At 38.5% G+C, this 21,972-nt stretch overlaps 1 protein-coding gene across 1 annotated transcript in view; it reads right to left on the bottom strand.

Annotated features, from left to right (window-relative positions):
* LOC150088243 (suppressor of lurcher protein 1-like) overlaps nucleotides 1-21,972 on the bottom strand; it is a 430,079-nt gene that overhangs the window by 163,015 nt on the left and 245,092 nt on the right. Inside the window, exon 3 of the mRNA XM_090369404.1 lies at nucleotides 7,480-7,670. Coding sequence (XP_090225530.1) covers nucleotides 7,480-7,670 — 191 coding nt within the window. The remainder of the gene's footprint in view (nucleotides 1-7,479; nucleotides 7,671-21,972) is intronic.

Genomic DNA, 21,972 nt, shown 5'->3' with positions numbered 1-21,972 from the left:
CCTGGTTGGAATCGTTAAACATAAAATGCTCGGATACCTCTTTGAACAGGAACAGTGGTTGTCAAGTTAACCCCATCACAGAAGCAAAATTCAAAGTGAATACATTTAGTAAATGTATATATCTATTTAATAGTTTTTATTATACAATAATTATATTTTAAAGAGCTGAAAATTTGTACAAAAGTGTATAATGTATATTTTAAAATTTCTGTATACCCTTCTAGCCTACTTGCTGTACAGGGAGTGAACCTTGTGTTAATAAACTGATAGTAAATAAAAAAAAATAAAATAATTCTGTCCATAGACAAACGCTGGTCGCGTCACCACCATACGTCACAGCCACAAACTTCAACCTCAAGCAATTAGCCACGCGCCTCACGCACCAACTTGGCAGTGCACATCTCCATTCTAACTGCCATTCAATATGTCTAATTGAAGAAGGCTGTCTACTCAGCAGAAAGCTCTTTTGAATACTAACCGTTCTCTATATGTATATTCTAGTATTAACCGCTCTGAGGAATTATAATTTTTCATTTCAGTCTATAACATTATAATCGAGTTAATATAAATATGATTCTTATTTAAAATTTCATGGCCTTGTTTTTGCAAACTCACTAATTAGTTCTTTAAGGCGTATTTTGGGTGTGTGCGTTTTTTTGTTTTTTTTTTTTTTAATGTTCAATATCTGGTTTGTCATTCAGAACTTTTGCATTTGTATTATTTTTAATTTTCTAAACCTTTAAACCCTAGTCACCGTTACCAGAACATTGGGAACAACATATGCTAACGGTGACTAGTGACATTTATTCGAGCCAGTGGGATAAGAGGGAGGGAAAATTACGTCAAATGCGCAGGTAAATAATTACATAGGTCGTTTCCTGATTACATTTCGATCAGAGCGTTATAAATGTTATTATTATACAAGTGATAACATTATGCAATACAAAACTATACAATATTTACAAAAAAATAAACTATTTACAATCATACCTCTAATATATCGGAACGATGGGTTCCTTCGTCAGCTGAAATTAACATACAAAAAAAAAACGTTACAACGGAACATCAAATGATGCTTAACGTGGTCATGTATTGGACAATGAAGCACGTGCACGAGGTTGGTGAACGTTAAATGGAAGGCACGCAAAATCAGACATTTTCTGCTGAAATTGTTGAGCGCGAAAGTGGGACGCATTGTGGGACAACTGCCTTCATAACGAAAGGCCCTGATATCGTTTGTATATTTGTAAATACTTAGTATTTTATAAATATTTTAGTCCTGCTCTTTCGGATGCAACAATATTCCTCATGTATTATGGAACCCGAAGCAAAAGACCTTTTCCTAAGTAACCTATGTAAACGCAGGTAAATAATTGCATAGTGATAGTTATTCGGCCTTCAGAATGCCGTGTTTGGGTAGCCAATGGAAGAAGAGGGATGCTGGTCACGTGTAACAAGTGGGCGGGGAAATTACATCACTAAAATGCACAGGTAAATAATTACACAGGTCATTTCCTGATTAGATATCGATCAGTGCGTTTCGACAGGCGTGTCTTGTATATAGAAAAGATTTGACTTACTGTCAATACCTCTACATTTTATGTAGAAAATCGTGCGGGGGGTTTGCGAGTAGGAGTCGGAGCCCCCTAGTAATAACTTTATTTTATATAGCTTTCTTTCTATAATATTTATAGAAAAATTATGGGGGCAGACCATATAGCTATACCTGACCGTTTATGGGCCTTTATGCTTTGTTAATTCTTGCACAGCTGTAGACACGCACTAAGTTTGGCTAAATACACACTTCGTCAAACTATAATTTATTTTTAATTAAAAAAAAGTTGTATCATCTCTATAAAACGATGAAATATGATAACGAACACATCATAAAGGTCGTACGCGATTTTTTTAGATCCAAATTAAGAGAAACATTACATTTAAGACAAATTTAAAAAGCTAACATTGAGTTAGAAATCAATGTTCATTGAACCCTTGAAACTGAGTTCACTGGCTTTCAGTGCATTTTAAAGTTCATAAATTAATTCCAAACAATCTGTTTTGAGCAAGTAAATGTATGTAATTATGAAGTTTAGAATCATATGGGCCTCAAAATTATTTCCGATTAAGGCCCAAAAGTGTTTAATTCACTATTGATTTATGTCTTTTTGCAAAGTCCGTTACTACCAGATACATCACTGTAAGTTGACACACTGGACAGAGGATATCCTTTAAAGGCTGAAACAGAATCCTATTTAGAGAAAGAAACCTATTTCAAATGTTCATTAAATAAGCGGCTATCTTCATAAAAAATGTAATAGTAAGGAGAAAGAAATTACTCATAAAATTGTTCGGAAGGCAATTTTTCTCGAAACTTTCCACGAAACACCGAAACAGAAATTTTCTAGGTGTAGAAGGTTAGCAGAATCGTTCATGAGTAAATTTAATCAAATGATGCATTGAAAAATGTTCCTTAAACATTTAAGTGTATCTTACATTCATGTTCTTTAATATTAAAGTACATTTAATACGGGAACGTATACAGTACCGAAGAAATGGCAGGAGGCATGCCAAATAAACACGACAAACATATACCAAATTTACTTTTAGTGTACGAGAGAGCGGTCGATCCCAAACAAGAATGACTGGGTGATATTTACTTCTAGCCTAGATTAAATACACGACTATCTGGAAAAGGAAGTGAGAGATTAACTGCTTACACTTTGAGATAATAAACGAAGGGAACATCGATACGGGTATGAGACGAAGCTGGTGTCTGCCACAAAATTATATTCTCTAATGTCCAGATAAAACGAAGCGATAGAGCCAAAACAACCGTCTTAAAATAAGATTACTGGGAGAAGGATATTACCAAAGGTGATCAACTCGCTTCTGTACAGAATTCGATTTGCCAAAATGCAATAAAGTTCGCAATAAAGCGGAGATTCAGAATCTCGCAGAGTATTAAAGAAGCATTAAACGGAACAAAACCGGATATAAAGACACCTGGAGAAACGAACAGGATGACAAATAATTTATGCTCATTACGCGTCGGTTTGTAGCATTCATGTAAGAGGGAAAAAAACCATAAATAAGTTGTGCTTTCGGTTTTCGAGGGATCGCTCTTAAGAAAAACATTCGTCTTCAACTTTTCCTGAGGAAATGGACTCAAATTCAGAGTTCATTTCAACAAATAATATTACAACCGTGTTTAAAAGATGTGTTTCCAATGGAAAATCAGCTTACTCGGATGGCAGAGTAAAAGCATTCTCTATATGAAAGCTGTTACTTCTTTTATCTGTGTGTAAGAACTGAAAATAAAATCACGTATAATTACGAGGAACTGCTGATGCCCTCTTAGTTAACTATTGCTAAAAAGAAAGAACAGTATAAATTTTGCTTCGCAGCTAATACTAGCACTAAAGATTTTAAAATTACTAATTCTAATACAATTACCAATACCGTTAGGGATGTTAAAATACATACACTTAAACATAACGTACTCAAGCATCTCTTCTGGAAATGAAAAAGTCAAAGGAGGATGGGTGAGTATCAAAAATAAGGATTATACAGGCTCAAGCGAGATAAATTTTAATTTCACCGTCTTTTAGGTTGTTAATAGGTCACTATGGATCTGAAATTGTCATCGCTTGATTACAGACTTGATCTGCTTTAGTTTCTTTGCAACTTGTCCGTGCCAAGATTCTTGCCACTGCGAGTACAGTTTATCATGTATTGTTTGCCTGTAGTTTGTATAAGGGACTTGTAGGCAACAGTTATTCAAGGGGGACTGCTGAGTGTGCAGCGTTATCAGCTAAATTGTTTCCCCTGATTATAACGTGGCTTGGGATCCATTAGAAGCAGATGTCAAATTCAAGTTAAAGGGGGGGGGGAACATCTCCTGAATCCGGGACAGGACTGGATCAGAATTTACCCACTGTTGATAAACCTGTAGCACATTTTACGGATATGTGTATATTATTGCTAACTTTTATATGATATAAGGCTAGTTTTGTTTTATCCAGCTTCCACGAGAAAGTAGAATATATGTCGTTGAGATATATATTCTACTTTTTCGTGGAAGCTAGATGGACATTATTTCATGTGGAAGGACAGCAGCTGACCCCACATATGATTCTGATTTAGAACCATTTGTGTATACTAATAGAAAGCCAGAATATTTCTGGTAGACAGATGGTGGTGTGGCAGCCTTCGCCCAGATCTTGAGGGAGAAGTCAAGTTGGAAGATGAAGGGAATTGCCTCGGTTAATGGGCAACGTTCCATAACGTCATGTTTAGTTCATTTAACAGCCCTTGATTCGAATACCAAAATATCGATTGACAGTACAACGATTGTTGTATAGATTTTCCCATCGTGGTTCAAAGGTTCACGTGGGGTAATCGGGCAGGGACTTTAATCTAAAAGCAAGCGTACTGCAAGGAAAACTGCTTATGTTGAAGAGAAAGAGATGGCTTATTCGCTTTAACGTAAAGACTCTGGACAAGAGATAAGAAATACTCCAGTAGCACTGCGGATAATCTGGTGGTGAACTGAATCTAACCATCAAAGTGCACAATATATACCCACCCAGTAATTTTTAGGGAGCGCCAGGGAGTGTATTGAACCATTGAGGTTGATTATGAAAGCATCTTTGGGCTCAGGGGAGATTCCTTTGGATTGTAGAAGTGCCAATGTATCGCCAATGCATAAAAGCAGTTCTAAGAGTGAAGTTGGTAACTACAGCCCGGTTAGTCTGACTTCAGAGGTAGGAAAAATCTTAGAGGCGATGATTAAGAGTGCAATTCAGGGTTTAATATACGATTTCACTGCCGCATTATTGACAATGGCAATTATGCACCAAGACAAGGTAAAAATAGATTCTGGTAACTTTAAAGGAAGTTACTTGGTCAAAACTTATATAAATGTTTAAAAGGCGGTGTATTCTAAAAATGTATGCTTTATTTATATATGATAGAAGTAATAAAACTGTTGAAAAGCAGGTAGATGTAAATTACACAAAATGCCAAAAACTAAAAGGAGTAGGATCGAAGAAAAAAAATATTGAAAGTGGAAGGTAGATAGAAAGAATGAAAATATCCTATATGATATGATGAATTAAATCAAATTATAGGCTGAGCTGGTAAGCCAATTAAAAGTCTGGGTTATGGAGGAGGTAAAACAGATTGGAGGTCCCCTTTGGCAATGACGTTGGATATAGCGTGCTTTGGCATGTCTGCGTTTAAAGGATATCGTATTTTCTGTGGAATATCTCCTACTTCTTGTTTTGGTATATCGACGGAATATCCCTACTCCTTGTTTTGGGCTTTTCTTACTGCTGTATGTTTTGAATTCCACCAAGGTTTTGGAAATGGTGGAAACAGTGTAGACGTTTTTGTAATTGGAACTGCTGGTGCGCGGACCTTTTGCAATGTACTTGTTATTAGATTTGTTGGTGCCTCAGCAACTTTGGTTATAATGCACTAATTACTCGGCGCCTCTGTAGCCAGGTGGGAAGGAGCAGCAGTGCGTAGCACACTCTTCTTGATTAGACCAGGGTTCGAGCCTGTCACCACCAAATACGGAGGATGCGGAAAGGTCAGGGAATGACCACCGCATTTCCCGGAGCAATATGGCCTTAGTTGCTAATGCTCCTAAAAAAAAAAAAAAAAAAACTAATTACTCTCTAATATCTTATTTGTTTTTCTTACAAGTGATATGGTTCATATATTGTGGTATTTATTTATCAATTTTAAAAAGAGAAAAATGTCATCCACGTCCTCGCAATCTCCTATAACACACTGTAATGATAACTGGTTGCAATTATGAAAATGGGAGAAAAAAAGTTTTCCGTTCTTTCAGATATAACGGCCATTCTGTGATTATATGTTTTACTATTAATGAGCATAAGCAGTTACTGCATTGTGGGGGATCATCGTTTGTTAGTAGGTAGCAGTGAGTTAGCAATGTATGACCGATGCGTAATCTGGTTAAATTGGTTTTTTCCTTTCTATTTTATCTCAGGCTAGATTGCCACTGTTTGGGTTCTCTCTTGATTTCAAAAAGTTTATTATTTGTTTTATCTTTCCACATGCGTGTCCATTGTTCTTTATACGTCTGTTTGATAATGGGTTTATGGTCAATATTAGGAGTCCGGAAGTTAGAGATGGTATCAAATTTGTAGCACATTTAGCAGCTAAATCTGCTTGCTCGTTTCCTGGGATTCCGTCGTGTCCAGGGATCCAACAAAATATTACGAGCTGTCCATGAAGTTCTAGTAACTGGGATCAAATTTTCTGTACCAGAGGATGACTAGGGAAGAATTGACACCGTAGAATATTAACAGCATTTAACGAGTCAGTATATATGATGGATTTAGTATACGAGGCTTCTTTTATATTCTCCAGGGCTAGAAGAATACCATATAATTCTGAGGTATAAGTACTGTATTCTGACGAGAGCTGTCTGGAGATGGTGGCATTTAGTAGTACTATAGCAGTACCAATTTTAACTACCAGCCTTGGATACATCTGTATATATTTGAATGGAACTTCTACACTCAGTGGAATCGGCCGTATTTTGAAATATACGTAACTGCATCACTAATGAGCTCCTGGCCAAGTTATCACACCTTGTAAGAATACGTATGTTATTTTTTTTTGACGGTATATGCTACATAAGCTTTGCTTCTTTGCATTCTGTCATTTCAATGACTAATGCTCATCACATTAAGCTTTTCCATCTATCATTTTATTAGGTACAGTTTAAATTTTGTTATGTTCTGAAAAGATATTAGAAATATGTGACTAGGCGATGAACGATAATTCGAAACTAAACGCTGTCAATGAAATCATGATACTGGATGAAGTACGATAGCGCTCTTGAAACAATGAGTCATTAAATGCAATGTCACAACTGATTGCTCCCAACAGAATAGGTATTGACAGTACAGTACTTAGCCTACGTCTTTCGAATAATTTACGTTTCTGCGTAACCGGAGTAAAATAAAAAGTGGCTTTGGATTATGAAATGCCATTGCGTAAGGGTGTGTGTGTGTTATGGGCGCATAAGGCTGCCGGGGCTATAGTGCGCCTAATTGCGTAAGGTGATCGCTGACTATAGTAATATATTTAAAAAAAATGACAGTTGTCATCTTTGCGAGAAACGTTGGGAAATACTGAGCTACTGTACAAGTTGCTTTTTTATTTTCATTTCGCACATCTTTTAATACAATTTCCTTCACTTATAAGTTTAATATTGATCACTCGTGGTCGCTGTCATACCCGAAAACTGGTTATGAATGGGATGTGAACAAGAGCATGGAAAACTTCTCCCGTTCTCCAATTCAGCGCATCGCGAGTACATAATAGCGTGCATCAGTCAAGTAAAGAGTGTTTCCGTACAAGCCACAGTTGCAGGTGTCGTCGACAATAACGTGCTACCCCATTAACTCAAATACGTTTTCTGTCAAGTGGAGCACTTACTTGTAACGAATCGGAAGATTCCCCGGAAACCTTTGACATCGGATGACGAATGGAAGGTGCGGAATTCGATCGTCATGTTTGGTCCACTTGACATGAGCTGCGCTGGCAATTTGTTCCCACAGAAATTATCGACGCGTTCCTTGTGATCATCGATGTCGATAAAAACCATAACAGCATCAACAGCATCACAACTGCAGAAGACCAGAAATAAAACAATTAATGAAAAGCTTTTTCCATGAAAAGCTTGTGTGCAGTTTTATAATTTACTGGTTACCAGAAAAAAAAAAAAATTAAAAAATATATATAATGCACCTAAATATCTTTTATTATTTTTGACGTTCGAGCAGTTACATGAACCTCAGCGACAATAATATCATAGCAGAGTTAAAATAAACTAAAAATTTCAAATGTACTTCTAAATCCTCATTCTCGCCTCAATTCAAATGCAGTTCAAAATCTTCGCTCTCTCGAAGCATTTTCCCCGACAATCTGAAGCCAACTAAACGTATTTTAAACATTATAATCAAATAATTTCCAAATAGTGTAATGTAGGAATTTTTTTTGAATCTGAGTAGTGTAAAGAAGGAATTATTAACTACGCTAGGCCTACGATTCAAATGGCTTCTATAGCAGCGATCGCTATAAGGTAGCCCTCGTGATTTTCACAGTGGCTACAGCTACTGGACAAATCTGTGTTACGATGTCTTTCCACACCGTAAGTTCGATTGCTGTCGAAACAGAACGAACTGGAGTTTTCTTCACGATACAATTGGTACGGAAATGGCACCCGACAGATGTTATTTTTGTGAACTTGTTTCCAAAGACGCAAAATCTGAAGTAATACTCCAATATTAAGTATATACTAAATATATACACTTGAATACTACAAGCATATACACTATATACTTGTAGTGCCGACCGGGCTAGCCAGGTGGGTAAAGTGCCTGCCTGGCAACCCAAAGGTCGCGGGTTCGAATCCCGCCTCGGGCTTGGATCAAAGTACTGCAAAAATCTTGGGAGGTGCACTATGGCCACAGAAGCCGATGCGCCAACAACTACAAAAAAATAAAAAAAAAAAATAAAAAAAAAAAAATATATATATATATATATATATATATATATATACATACTTGTAGTATTCAAACTAAATCGATCTGCTTATCTGCAACATACAATCATACTTATAAATAATGCCTTTTAACAGATTATTTTCCCTCTACATGATCAGAACCATAAAAAATAAAAGGAATTAAAAATATCCGGCCAATTTCAACAAGTTGTAGATTGCACAAGATTTTTCAGAAAAAAAAAAAAAAAAAATGGTTGCACTCACCATTCCCGGCTTCACACATTGAATTCGAACATTCATTTATAATCGATGCACCATCTTAATTGGCATTTATTGAATAATTCATTAGAGAGAAATACATCTGCATATTATACTATTATAATATGCAGATCTATTATACGTTATTATACGTTTATGACTATGTGAATTGCATTATATCAGATAATCGATAACTAATGCTGTTTTTTAATTTCTCGAAATATAAACATAGCTATACCGAATCCAGTTTTAAGCAAGTAATTTTCCTTAGTTCTCTACAGAACTCTTTCACCTGAAGCAGAGAATACGAATATTTTGACGGTCTTGAACTTTTAAGTTCTTTCCCTTGCAGATAATCATTTAGACTGCTGTGGCAATCTGATGACATGGTCAAGCAAATACAGGCTCCTAAATTTGCAATTGGTACGATCCAAACAGTACGAGGGTGCAAGGTGTTCCTGCTAAGACACATCAGGAGCGCATCCACAGGAACATCCTTGAGATTGCGCAAAGAATGACGTTTTGATCGCAACGAGGCGCTCCATTTTGATGTTTCTGGCAGACTTCAGCTCTGACCGTTTTATTGGGTTGAAACAGTTCATAACAGAAAGTGTAGAAGTAGTCAATCTCGGGCGAGAGTTGCTTGGTTTTGTCTCCAGGAAAACTGACTGAATTAAAAACCATATAGAGACAATATACAACGTTGCTCCTCATGGCCTTAGCTGCCTTGGTGCTTAACACCTCCCTCGATATGTGCTATCGGAATAACAAGACACCAGCTTTAACCGATGAAATCGCTGGAGCCAATAATTTGCTAACTGACACGTAATCAAAACGAAGCATTACTGATAAAAAAAAAAAAAACTGAAAAAACGCCAAGGTAAACATAAGTTCACTTGTTTGGTTATTGCGTTTAAGCAGCTAAGGCGTATTTCGTGTCTTGCTGAATTAAATTCACTAATTTTAGAGGGGGAGGAACCGGAAAATGAAGCCTTCGCCCAATTAATTAGATCATGGCGAGAAAAAAAAAATCTCATAAAAATTCCCCCCCGTAATGATTTCAATTACGACTAGTAAATCAAGTAATAATTTTAAGGAATAATCTTATAAAGTTGCATTCAGTAAATCGTGGCAGTCCTTTTGTACAAGAAGACCGCCAAGATTTCGACCATAATTACCCTTGACAAAAAAAATGTCACCTCTGTATTTTTTCAGTTAATAATGCGCAAACTAACCAATTCATGAATTTTCCTTTGTAGGGATTCAACTAGACCCCTTAAATAATTTATATTAATATTAGGCCATTCTGACGATGAGCCCGTAATTCTTTCAGGTTTTGTGAATGGTGTTGTGTTTTCAGTTTACGTTCCAGATACTCCCATATGTTCTATATAGAATTTAAATCTAAACTTGGCTGGCTAATTTAAATGCTTTATAATTCCCTCCTTGTGCCCGTGAGCAGAACAGTTGTTACTCTGGAAAACAGGAGTATTGAAATCGTGAGGGTCCATCAAATATTTAGCAAATGGCACAACCTGATCACCCAGAATATGTGTAGGCAGCCTGATTCATCATGATTGGCATTTCAATTAGGGAATCTTGTTCATATTAGTTAAAAGATCCCAAAGCATCATTGATCCACCACCAGCTTGTACTACAACTTGCACACAATCTGGATGAAAAGCCTCATTGCTTCTTCAGCGAACTCCTTTCCTGGCATCACTGGATATAGTCAAAATTTGCATTCATCAGATCCCATCAACAGTTCAATTTTATGAACTTTTTTCCCATATCCGGCTTTTTAAGCGAGGGTGATAACAAGTCTTTATCGGGGATACTTTACCCAGATCTGCAGGTTACCTGATTCTCTACGCAGTGTTCCCAGAAATTGGCTATTGAGCCAATTTCGCGATCACTTAACCCAGACTTTCGACCATAATTCTGCCGCAGATTTTTTGGTGATTTCGACTCTCAACCATTCATTGAAAAAAAAAATTCTTACTGTTCTTTCTGAAACACCAGCAAATACAGTTACTTCTTTAACAGGATGTCCTTTAGACTTGCCAAATGCTATCTCTCCTCCTTACCACTCAATAGAATATATTCTTCGCCACAACTTTCGAGATGGAAACCCCTTGCTTTTTCAGTTACAGCAAATAGAGGAAACTAGTTAACGTTATACTCTGTGGATTCGGGCTGCAAGCAAACATGCGTAGGAGATATACGTTTTTGTCCGATCTTATTCTGTTTTACCAGTGTACAAGACAGATGGTTGTACTTAAGTGTTTGTAGAAAAATTTTTATGCGAATAGAATAATTGTGAGACTCTTGAAGATATTTTGTAATACGACCAAATGTCTGAAAATAATTATATACTGTGATATTACAGGCAGTGTCACAGAAACTATACAAGGAGCGACCACTTTATTAAATATACCTACCCTTTCATGAAATGGGACGTTCCTTCAGTAACAGCATATGTATCACGCTATATAAAGTAAGTGGCCATATATGTAGGGATGTTATTTGTACAATTCAGTGCGAGAATGGGCAAGACCAAAGATTTAAGTAGCTTTGAACTTGGTATGGTAATCGTCGCCACAGAGCTGGTACCAGTATCTCGAAAACTGCAACCTTGCTGGTATTTCACGTTCTGTTGTGTATTGTTATCGAGACTGGTCCAATTACCAATATCGATACCAAGGGCAATCCTGTATTCGGAAAAAAAAAAAAAAAAAAGCGAGAGACAGACTCACAAGTCTTATGCAGGCTAACAGAAAGGCTGCATTCATTTAAATAACAACCCAGTACAACAGTGGTAACGTAACCAAAGAGACATTTCAGACTGCACAAGTCGTACCTTATCATAGATATAGGGATATCGCAACCGATGACTGATACAGTTTCCATTCCCTCCGCAAATATTAAGACGGTACGGGCTCAGGAACACTACCACTAGTGTGTGATTGTGTAATCTGGAAAAAAGCTCGGTTCCTGCGGTTTCACGTGGTTAGAAGGACCAGAATATGGCGAAAACAGAATGAATCCATGGCCAGTGGGATGAACGTTCGGATGCCGTGGATTATGTCGAAATTGTTCCGACCAGATGCATTTCTTCGTGGCTGTAGGATTGAGCCCTGCAAGAGATGGAATAGTACATCCCTCCCACTCTTGGCCAGGACTGAGCCCTGTGAGAGATGGGGTATAGGGATATCGAAAAGTAAATGATAGTCCTTATATTATTATAGTTTAATTTATTTTAATTGTTTTATTTTAATATATTTTACTTTATTTTATTTATCTTATTTTACTTTACTTTAATTGTTTTATTTATTTTATTTTACTTTAATTGTTTTATTTATTTTATTTTACTTTAATTGTTTTATTTATTTTATTTTACTTTAATTGTTTTATTTATTTTATTTTACTTTACTTTAATTGTTTTATTTATTTTATTTTATTTCATATCTAAGGGGAAATAAAACCAAAAAAGTGTGCCCTGGTAATTCTGAGGGGACCTTCCCTGATGCATTACCCGGCCACACAGGATTAACTTGATGGGACATCAGACGTCCAAAAACTTAACCACAGGACCGGATCAGTCCGTGTCCTCTTAAGATAAAGTAGATCCTGGCTGCCTCCATGTGGCTAGGGATGGGAGTGAGGGGCTGTGACACAAACCTGCCACAGCCCCCTACTGCTAAATGCCAGGTGCCGGCTAACACACAACGCAAACACAACACTAATGCACACCTAATTACATATTTCATCTATCAGATGCATTTTTTTTTTTCTTCTCAAAATTCAAAAAACTTAAAAAATTTAAAGAATTTTTTTTTTTTTTTTTTTTTTTTTTTGTGTTAAATATATACGTGAAATTTTGATGCTCTTTTAAGTTCTTTTCTAAGCCGGCAACATGGCAAAAAGCCTAACAAACGGCGGATATAGGGGAAACCCTGGAAGCCGCTAATAACTTACAAATACACTTTATCTGTATACATGTCGCGAATGGATATATATGTGAAAATGTATATAAATTGTATATAAATCTTGTATCATGTATATATAAATGGATGTATATAAATCTTGAGAATGTATATAGAATTGTGTGTATAAATAAATGTAAAAAATGTAGATTCGTCCAACAAGACCAGACAATGTCACAAGTCCAGAATTGAACAGAACTGGTTCCGGAAACACGAGTGAATTCAGACTATGTTGCCTGGGTATGAAATAGTTGGTATCCATTGGTTAGCATTCCACCAGTGGATACGAAACTTACTTTATTTCTTTATTTTATTATCATTTTTTAATCAATTAATTTTATTTTATTATTATTTTTAAACGATCTCAATTTCGCTTTGCGCATTCAGTATGAGACTGTTAGGGCCACAACGGCTCACAATTAGTTGTTACCACCCACCTCTTCTGCTGTAGACGGACTCTAGACAAACTTTCCAGGTTTCTAGACAAACTTTGAGGAAGAGTATAAGTTGTTTGAGGAGGACTGCCTTCCTGGTGACAAAGTTACCAAAAATAACACTACACACATTGCAGGCCTTTCACAGAGATCTGTATTTATTAGTGTACCAAGGCGGAGTTAAACGACGTTCAGGTGCCGCCATGCATAAGATACTCCGCATGTCTACTGTGATGGCCTCCCCAAAAATCAGATCTCAATCCAACTGAGCACATCTGGGATAAGGTGGAGCGAGCTACTCTGAGTAGAGATCCATACCCATCTAATTTACAAAGACTGGAAAATAGCTGAATCAACACGAATCCATATTCCTGTAGCACGCTTTCAACCACTCGTACAATCCATGCCATGACGAATACAGGCAGTTTTGGGCAGTGAAAGGAAATGTCAAAGCACTCCACTTGCTATTATCTAATAAAGTGGCTATTCAGTGTATGTGTCTAACTGAATAAACTATATTTATCTGAAATAATGATCTCTTGTCATGATTTAATATAAATGCTAGGTGATGTCATTAATTCCAAGGATAAATATAAGTTTACCCATCTGGAATTTAATTAATAAGGGTATTGACCACATTAGTTCCTGATGATAACATGTCAGTAATAGCAATTACATACACCTCATTACCTGAGGAACATAAAGGTTAATCCTGCGTAATAATTAGTGATTGTTCAGCTATAGTAGTAATATCACAATGAAATTAATTAAAACGTGCCATTACAATATGTTGTGGTTATTAAGAGCTGGCTTGCACTGGCGGAGAGAGAAAGGTTTATAAACGCAGATCAAAAATCAAAGTATAGAGAAGTTACTTAATGTTAGTAAGTTAGTTTTTATAATAGCGGAAACTGTTGGAAACATTGTACACGAATGAAAGACAGAAGATAACGGGATCGTTCATTCCAAGTCAGGTAGACCACCATTAATAACTCTCGAAGCATGTCAACGTTTGAAACTGATAGCAAAAGAGGAAATTGCAAAGGCGCCCTCTCAATGAGCTGACTCGAGACACAGCTGAGAGAATTGGGACGAGTGTAGGATCAACAATCATCAGAAACATTTTAGTAAATGCAGCAATCCGGATCTATTTTACCCGTAATGAAGACAGAAAAAAGAAGTATTGGACATTACAAAAGTAACAGAAGAATGTAATGCGAAGGGATGAATCAAGGAAGGGAATCAAATGGGCGCACCTGAGTTTGCTGCACCAATGAACGAAAAACCATGATATAAACTTCGTTCATCAATGAAACTATGAATGTAAACATTAACATTTTTAATAATCCTACCTTACCTACACTGCGGAAGTTGTTTGGAGAGGGCCAGCCGTATATTTTTTATTAGCATGACAACGCTCTTTATCACAAAGAGCCAGTACGGTCAGTACAACAGTGGTTTGAGGAGGATAACGTGAACTTGCCATTTATACCCTAGAGCTCAAATCTAAATCCAACTGGCCCTTTTTTATGATGGATGTGTTGGAATAACAACTGAGAACAATAATCCGAACTGAATCCTTTTAAGGATGGGGCAAGTAGCCGCATCCTCAAGAGAATAGTCCTCCACATTAAAAAAAAAACGTAGGGAAAGCGTCCTCCAGGGGAACTTAATGATATAAAGTTCATGGAAATCATTTACTTGACATAAAAAGAAAACGTTTTTTCATAAGAAAATGTTTTTTCAGTTAGTGTTTGAACACTAACTGAATAAAATGCTATTATCTATTTAGTTTTCTTTCAAGACACCCTATAACAGCCTTTCACCGGAGCATGTGGTTACATTTAAAATTTTAAAAATTACTTAATTATTGCATTCGTAAATTAAGCAAACAATTTAAGCATTAAAATAAAAAAATAGAACATTAAGGTAAAAAGGTTTTCTTTTCATCTAAAAGGAAGTTGTCTAATTGTCCTTTTCTTGCTGGTACATATTCCCGAAGACTTCTTTCCTGTATATTTCGTCTGTACATAGTTTTTCTAGGACGATGTTCAGATTACTAAAAGAAAAAAAAAAAAAACTAAGTTTTTCCGAGAAAATCACCCCAAGTGGGATCAACAGTGTCATGCTGCACTTCAGGTTTTGTTCTCCACTAGTTATTTTCCTTTGCATCACCCGAGGTTGAGTACCCAACTTTCCACTTTAGACGCATCCAGTCTACATGTTAATAATCGAGTTAAAGTGAAAATGTTTCTAATTGTAACAGATATTTATTTAAAGTATACCCAGTAAAATAAAATAAAATAAAATATTTCCAGAAGCTTTCGGAACTCGTGTCCCTTTCTCAACTGACAGAATTTTTAAATACATTACAAGCAAACTGTGGCACGTTACTCATTCGTCATTGTTGTAGCACGGACGTGTGCTGCCTTGCGCCAGTGATCATCCATCAATAAAACGGTTGTCTCCAGGATTGGATGTATACGCATGCCTTTCTGGCGATTTAATGCCTTAGGGTTGTTCATTATGTTTAGTGACTCTAGCCATAGGCGGTGGCGAAAGTGTCGCGCGTGGTCCACTATCTCAAAGTCGCGCTTGGGGTCAAGATCGTGGTTGGTAGCCCAAAAATGTTCTGCAAGCGCGGACTGGTCAGTTTCGGCAAGCCGGATTGCTCTGTCGTGTTCCGTGAGGCGATCCTGGAGACGTCTCGATGTCTCACCTACGTAGCAACTGTTACAGGCCCTACAGGTGATACGGTACACTACATTGCTGCGTAAGACAGGTGTGACAGGGGTCTTCACACTGGAGACAAGTGAACGTAGGTTCCTACCTGGTAATTGTACACATTTTATGTTGTAACTTCTCAGGATCTTCGAGATACGTCCTGACACTCCTGGATAGTACGGAATGTAGGCGGATGATATGCCGACTTGCTTCGGAGGTCTTGGGTTGGAAGTAAGCTCTTGTGCCTGTAACAAGCATCTGTTTAGTACATGGGATGGATAACCGCATCTGGTTAAGTCCGCCTTCACACGGGAGATCTCGTTACGTCTAATTGTGTCGGTGCTGGAATGGCTCCAGGCCCTGGAGAACAGGGTGCGGGCAGTGCTATTGAGATGGCTTGGAGCGTGGCCGGACCCGTAGTTGGTGAATTGACCGCACCACATGGGTTTGCGGTATACTGAGGTCTCTAGATGTGGGCCTACGCGATGCACTAGCACGTCCAGAAACGGGAGCGAACCGTCCACATCTGATTCTATGGTAAACTTGATGAAATTGGATAGAGAGTTGAGGTATTCTAGTAGTACCGTTTCAGAACCACGTGGTATTATGGTAAAAATATCGTCGACATATCTACACCACGTTGTAATAGGTGTAGGTGGGTTCTGGTGTATCTGCTTCTCCAGATCTTCCATGGCGATGTTAGCTACTACGGAACTGACAGGGGCACCCATAGCAGTGCCATGTACTTGTTTGTAGAGTGAGTCTTCAAAGGTGAAGATGCTGCTAGAGAGGCATAGGTTGAGGGCGGTACAGATGTCATCAGTGGATAGTGACGTCCTGGATTGGAGGCTTAAGTCGCTCTCAAGGAGTCTTCTGGCGCAGTGCACGGCCTGTTGGACGGGAATCGAGGTGAATAAAGAAACCACGTCAAATGATGCCATGACAGAGTTATCAGGGATTGAAATGTCCTTAATGGTGTTAATGAATTCACTGCTGTTTTTAACGGTGTGAGATGTATTACCTATAAGAGGCGAGAGGAGGCTCGCGATGTGTTTGGACAGTTCATACGTTGGGGCACTGCAGCAAGACACTATAGGTCTGAGAGGAATACCCGGTTTATGGATCTTTGGTAATCCGTAGAATTGTGGTAGTTGACAGCCAGTACCACGCAGAAGATGGTGAGTCGCGGTCGGGATCTTCTTATCTTTAAGCCATGCGTGGACAAGTTTATTAACATTTGCTTCCAGACGTTTCAAGACTTTAACGGGAGGATCAGGTAGAGGTTCATATACGTTAGGATCGAGTAATAGGGCCAAGGCTTTCTCTCGGTAGGCTGATCGGTCCAGCACAACAGTCCGGCGCCCTTTATCCGCAGGAAGTACAACGATGGAGTTGTCTTTTCTTATAGATGACAGGGCGGCACGTTGGCGGTGGTTGAGGTTTGAGCACGTTTTTCGAGTGTTGCGGAGGACTGCGGCAGTCTTGAATCTTCTGCGTGGTACTGGCTGTCAACTACCACAATTCTACGGATTACCAAAGATCCATAAACCGGGTATTCCTCTCAGACCTATAGTGTCTTGCTGCAGTGCCCCAACGTATGAACTGTCCAAACACATCGCGAGCCTCCTCTCGCCTCTTATAGGTAATACATCTCACACCGTTAAAAACAGCAGTGAATTCATTAACACCATTAAGGACATTTCAATCCCTGATAACTCTGTCATGGCATCATTTGACGTGGTTTCTTTATTCACCTCGATTCCCGTCCAACAGGCCGTGCACTGCGCCAGAAGGCTCCTTGAGAGCGACTTAAGCCTCCAATCCAGGACGTCACTATCCACTGATGACATCTGTACCGCCCTCAACCTATGCCTCTCTAGCAGCATCTTCACCTTTGAAGACTCACTCTACAAACAAGTACATGGCACTGCTATGGGTGCCCCTGTCAGTTCCGTAGTAGCTAACATCGCCATGGAAGATCTGGAGAAGCAGATACACCAGAACCCACCTACACCTATTACAACGTGGTGTAGATATGTCGACGATATTTTTACCATAATACCACGTGGTTCTGAAACGGTACTACTAGAATACCTCAACTCTCTATCCAATTTCATCAAGTTTACCATAGAATCAGAGGTGGACGGTTCGCTCCCGTTTCTGGACGTGCTAGTGCATCGCGTAGGCCCACATCTAGAGACCTCAGTATACCGCAAACCCATGTGGTGCGGTCAATTCACCAACTACGGGTCCGGCCACGCTCCAAGCCATCTCAATAGCACTGCCCGCACCCTGTTCTCCAGGGCCTGGAGCCATTCCAGCACCGACACAATTAGACGTAACGAGATCTCCCGTGTGAAGGCGGACTTAACCAGATGCGGTTATCCATCCCATGTACTAAACAGATGCTTGTTACAGGCACAAGAGCTTACTTCCAACCCAAGACCTCCGAAGCAAGTCGGCATATCATCCGCCTACATTCCGTACTATCCAGGAGTGTCAGGACGTATCTCGAAGATCCTGAGAAGTTACAACATAAAATGTGTACAATTACCAGGTAGGAACCTACGTTCACTTGTCTCCAGTGTGAAGACCCCTGTCACACCTGTCTTACGCAGCAATGTAGTGTACCGTATCACCTGTAGGGCCTGTAACAGTTGCTACGTAGGTGAGACATCGAGACGTCTCCAGGATCGCCTCACGGAACACGACAGAGCAATCCGGCTTGCCGAAACTGACCAGTCCGCGCTTGCAGAACATTTTTGGGCTACCAACCACGATCTTGACCCCAAGCGCGACTTTGAGATAGTGGACCACGCGCGACACTTTCGCCACCGCCTATGGCTAGAGTCACTAAACATAATGAACAACCCTAAGGCATTAAATCGCCAGAAAGGCATGCGTATACATCCAATCCTGGAGACAACCGTTTTATTGATGGATGATCACTGGCGCAAGGCAGCACACGTCCGTGCTACAACAATGACGAATGAGTAACGTGCCACAGTTTGCTTGTAATGTATTTAAAAATTCTGTCAGTTGAGAAAGGGACACGAGTTCCGAAAGCTTCTGGAAATATTTTATTTTATTTTATTTTACTGGGTATACTTTAAATAAATATCTGTTAAACTATGGACCCCAGTACTCCAGGCCCATTTGTCACTGTTTCTAATTGTTATAATTTGCATCCAAAGTGCTATTAGGTTAGCATAGTTTTTCTTTTTTTTTTTGGGTGGGAACAGGGTTGCTCCACATATTATGCTCTTTATACTATAAATCCTATTACAATAAATTTAGATCGTAGTCATAATGAAATGATATTAGACCTCTGCTTTTTTTTCTATTTAATGTACGCAGTCTTGCTTGCTTAAATCATTTCACTTCTCAGTAACAGATCTGCGTCTCAATCGGGCGAGTATATAAATTATTCCTACTAATGGTCTGCAATATATTAACAAGTTTTGGCGAAAAACATTGGCAGCCAAATTACCGCAAAAGCACCCTCCGTGACAATATAAGGGTTTCGCCACTTGTAGTTCGAGTGGTTAATAATCCCATCGAAACTGTAGGAATCCTTGAAGGGCTCTTCATCGGGATTGTAGTCAGCCAATCTCAGGTGGAGGGAGTAGGTTTCTCCACGAAAGTAATTTTAAACGTAAATTATTTCTAGTTTTTCACACAACACAACATGCCAATCGGCTCGTAAACACCCTTCTACAAACAACAGAATATGGACTAAGATGCTAATGCGCTAGATTACTAATAAAGACGGCAACAAGATGCGTTTTTTTTTTTTTTTGAGAATGCTTCTCGAAACTAAAGTTCATTCATCACTATTGCGGACCTGGCTCTCCTTTTTATGCTACGAATTTTTTGAAAAGCCTGCAGTGTGTTACGAAATAAGTATAGGGAGAGGACGAAACCACACAGAGGGTGCATGCTGCTCTCATTAAATAATCCCAAAACAAAGGTAAACTACTAAGTGATCCTAAATCGTACAGGCTTGTCGCTTTATTATCCCACTTAGGCAAGTTATTAGAAAAACTCATAGCATACAGATGTAATCAACTTCTTTTGTAAAATAAAATATCTTCTTCTCTTCAGTGCGGATTTAAGCCTGGCTGCAGCAGTTGCGAAGATGCGTTTCTTTTTAATTGAAAAAGAAAATTGATAGCTCTACTTACAAATATACACGGTCATTTTTTATTGATTTCGAAGGCGCCTTCGACAATGTTTGGTGGGAGAGTGTCCTACGGCGCCTTAAAACCGCTCATCGTTCTAGATATCTCTTCCTTCTGTTCAAATGTTTCTTTGCTGAACGTATTGTCTACATTCAAACCAAACATCAGTCGGTATCCAAAGCTGTTTCTCGAGGGTGTCCCCAGGGTTCCATTCTTGGCCCTCTTGAGTGGAACCTCGTCCTCGCTGATTGGCTGTCTTCTACCTCTGATATGGCCGATGTGCAAATGATTGCCTTTGCTGACGATCTCTCCATCTTAGTACTTGGTAATTCCAGATACCAAATGGAAAAACGGACTAACTCTGTACTCGATAACTTGCTGGATTGGGCTCTGAAAAATAAATTCAGGGTATCACCAACTTAAAACCAAGACGATGACATTTCACGGAATACTAGATCATAATAGACCTCCGGGTGTCAAGTTTAATGGAGTATCTTTGCCACTTGTTACCACTCAAGCATCTTGGTATCATTTTTGATGAAAAATTCATTCTTACCACACATCCAGATTCTTTCCAAAAAAGTTGAACTTTTAGGGCTATGTTATTCAAAATCTCTCGGCAGGATTGGGGTTTAAAAAAGGGAACTCTCAGAATTCTATACTACACAGTGTTCATTCCAATCGTTACATATGCAGCCAGCATATGGTTTCACAGCACAAAACTTATTACAGTTCAAACCAAACTAGACAGTGTACAACGGACCTTTTTGCTTGCTCTTCTGAGAACTTGTAGAAGAGTTTCAACTACATATTTGCAAGCTATCGCAGGATTATTACCTCTAGATCTGTATCTCATATACAAAAGGCTTTGCTTACTATATTCGTAAAAGTTATCTTCTAACGTTTCTTGATTTGACCAATGGTTCCACCGCCGATCCAAAGAATGAAAAAGCGAAATGTTGCACAGAGCTACATAAAAGATAACGAGTGAGATTGAATTCCTCGACCAAAGGAGCAGTGACCAAATGTTTTATACCTTATATTAAATTCACTACCACAAAAATTAATCAGCTTTGGTTCTACCCAAGCATTCTTACTTCATACATTTTTAAATGGCCATGGTTCTTTGAACGCTCGTCTTCAATTCATTCTAGCTACGTCAGGTAGCTGTTTCTGCGGCACCTTTGAAGACTGGAGTCATGTCTTATTCTTCTACCCGGTTTATCATATATACGCACATTTAATTCTTTTTCTTCAATAATTATTTTAACATTTTATCTATTTAATTTTTTTTTATTATTTTAAATAAATAAATATTCCTTTATTGCAAATACAGCAAGCCAATCACAGCACATGGCGAGGGGCAGATAATAATACAAAGTAAATAACATAAAATAATTGAAAATTGAAACTTAAAATATTATTTTGTCAATTTAAATGTTATTCTAAAATTGTTAATTATGCTGGTCCCTTTGGAGACTTTTTTTATGCTAGCTCCTTCGGGAGCAGTATTCTCTAGTCTCCAGTTTATTGGATGACTTTCGTCAACCGGTGAAATACCACCACTTTGCTTATTGGAGGCTTGAAGTGGTGAAACCCATGTTTAGTCTCTAGAGCAAAGTTTCCGGCACCCCCCCCCTCCCCTCATACTTCTCCTTCAATCTATGCACAGTACTAAGTACTATAGGTTTTGATACCTTTCGTGTTTGGGGTTTTCATAAAAAAAAAAAACCGGATTTTCATCTGCTCGTACCCAGATTTCGGCTTCCTGGGCACGGGAACTGCTGGCATCCATTGGTATGGTATTATACTTTCTCCAGTGGATGCGGGATTCTTTGCGG

This window comes from Mastigoproctus giganteus, chromosome 3, assembly GCF_048544385.1.
Source record: "Mastigoproctus giganteus isolate SK-2022 chromosome 3, ASM4854438v1, whole genome shotgun sequence".
Lineage (NCBI taxonomy): Eukaryota > Metazoa > Arthropoda > Arachnida > Uropygi > Thelyphonidae > Mastigoproctus > Mastigoproctus giganteus.
The sequence above is the reverse complement of the archived record's forward strand: the minus strand, read 5'-3'. Positions and strand labels throughout refer to the sequence as shown.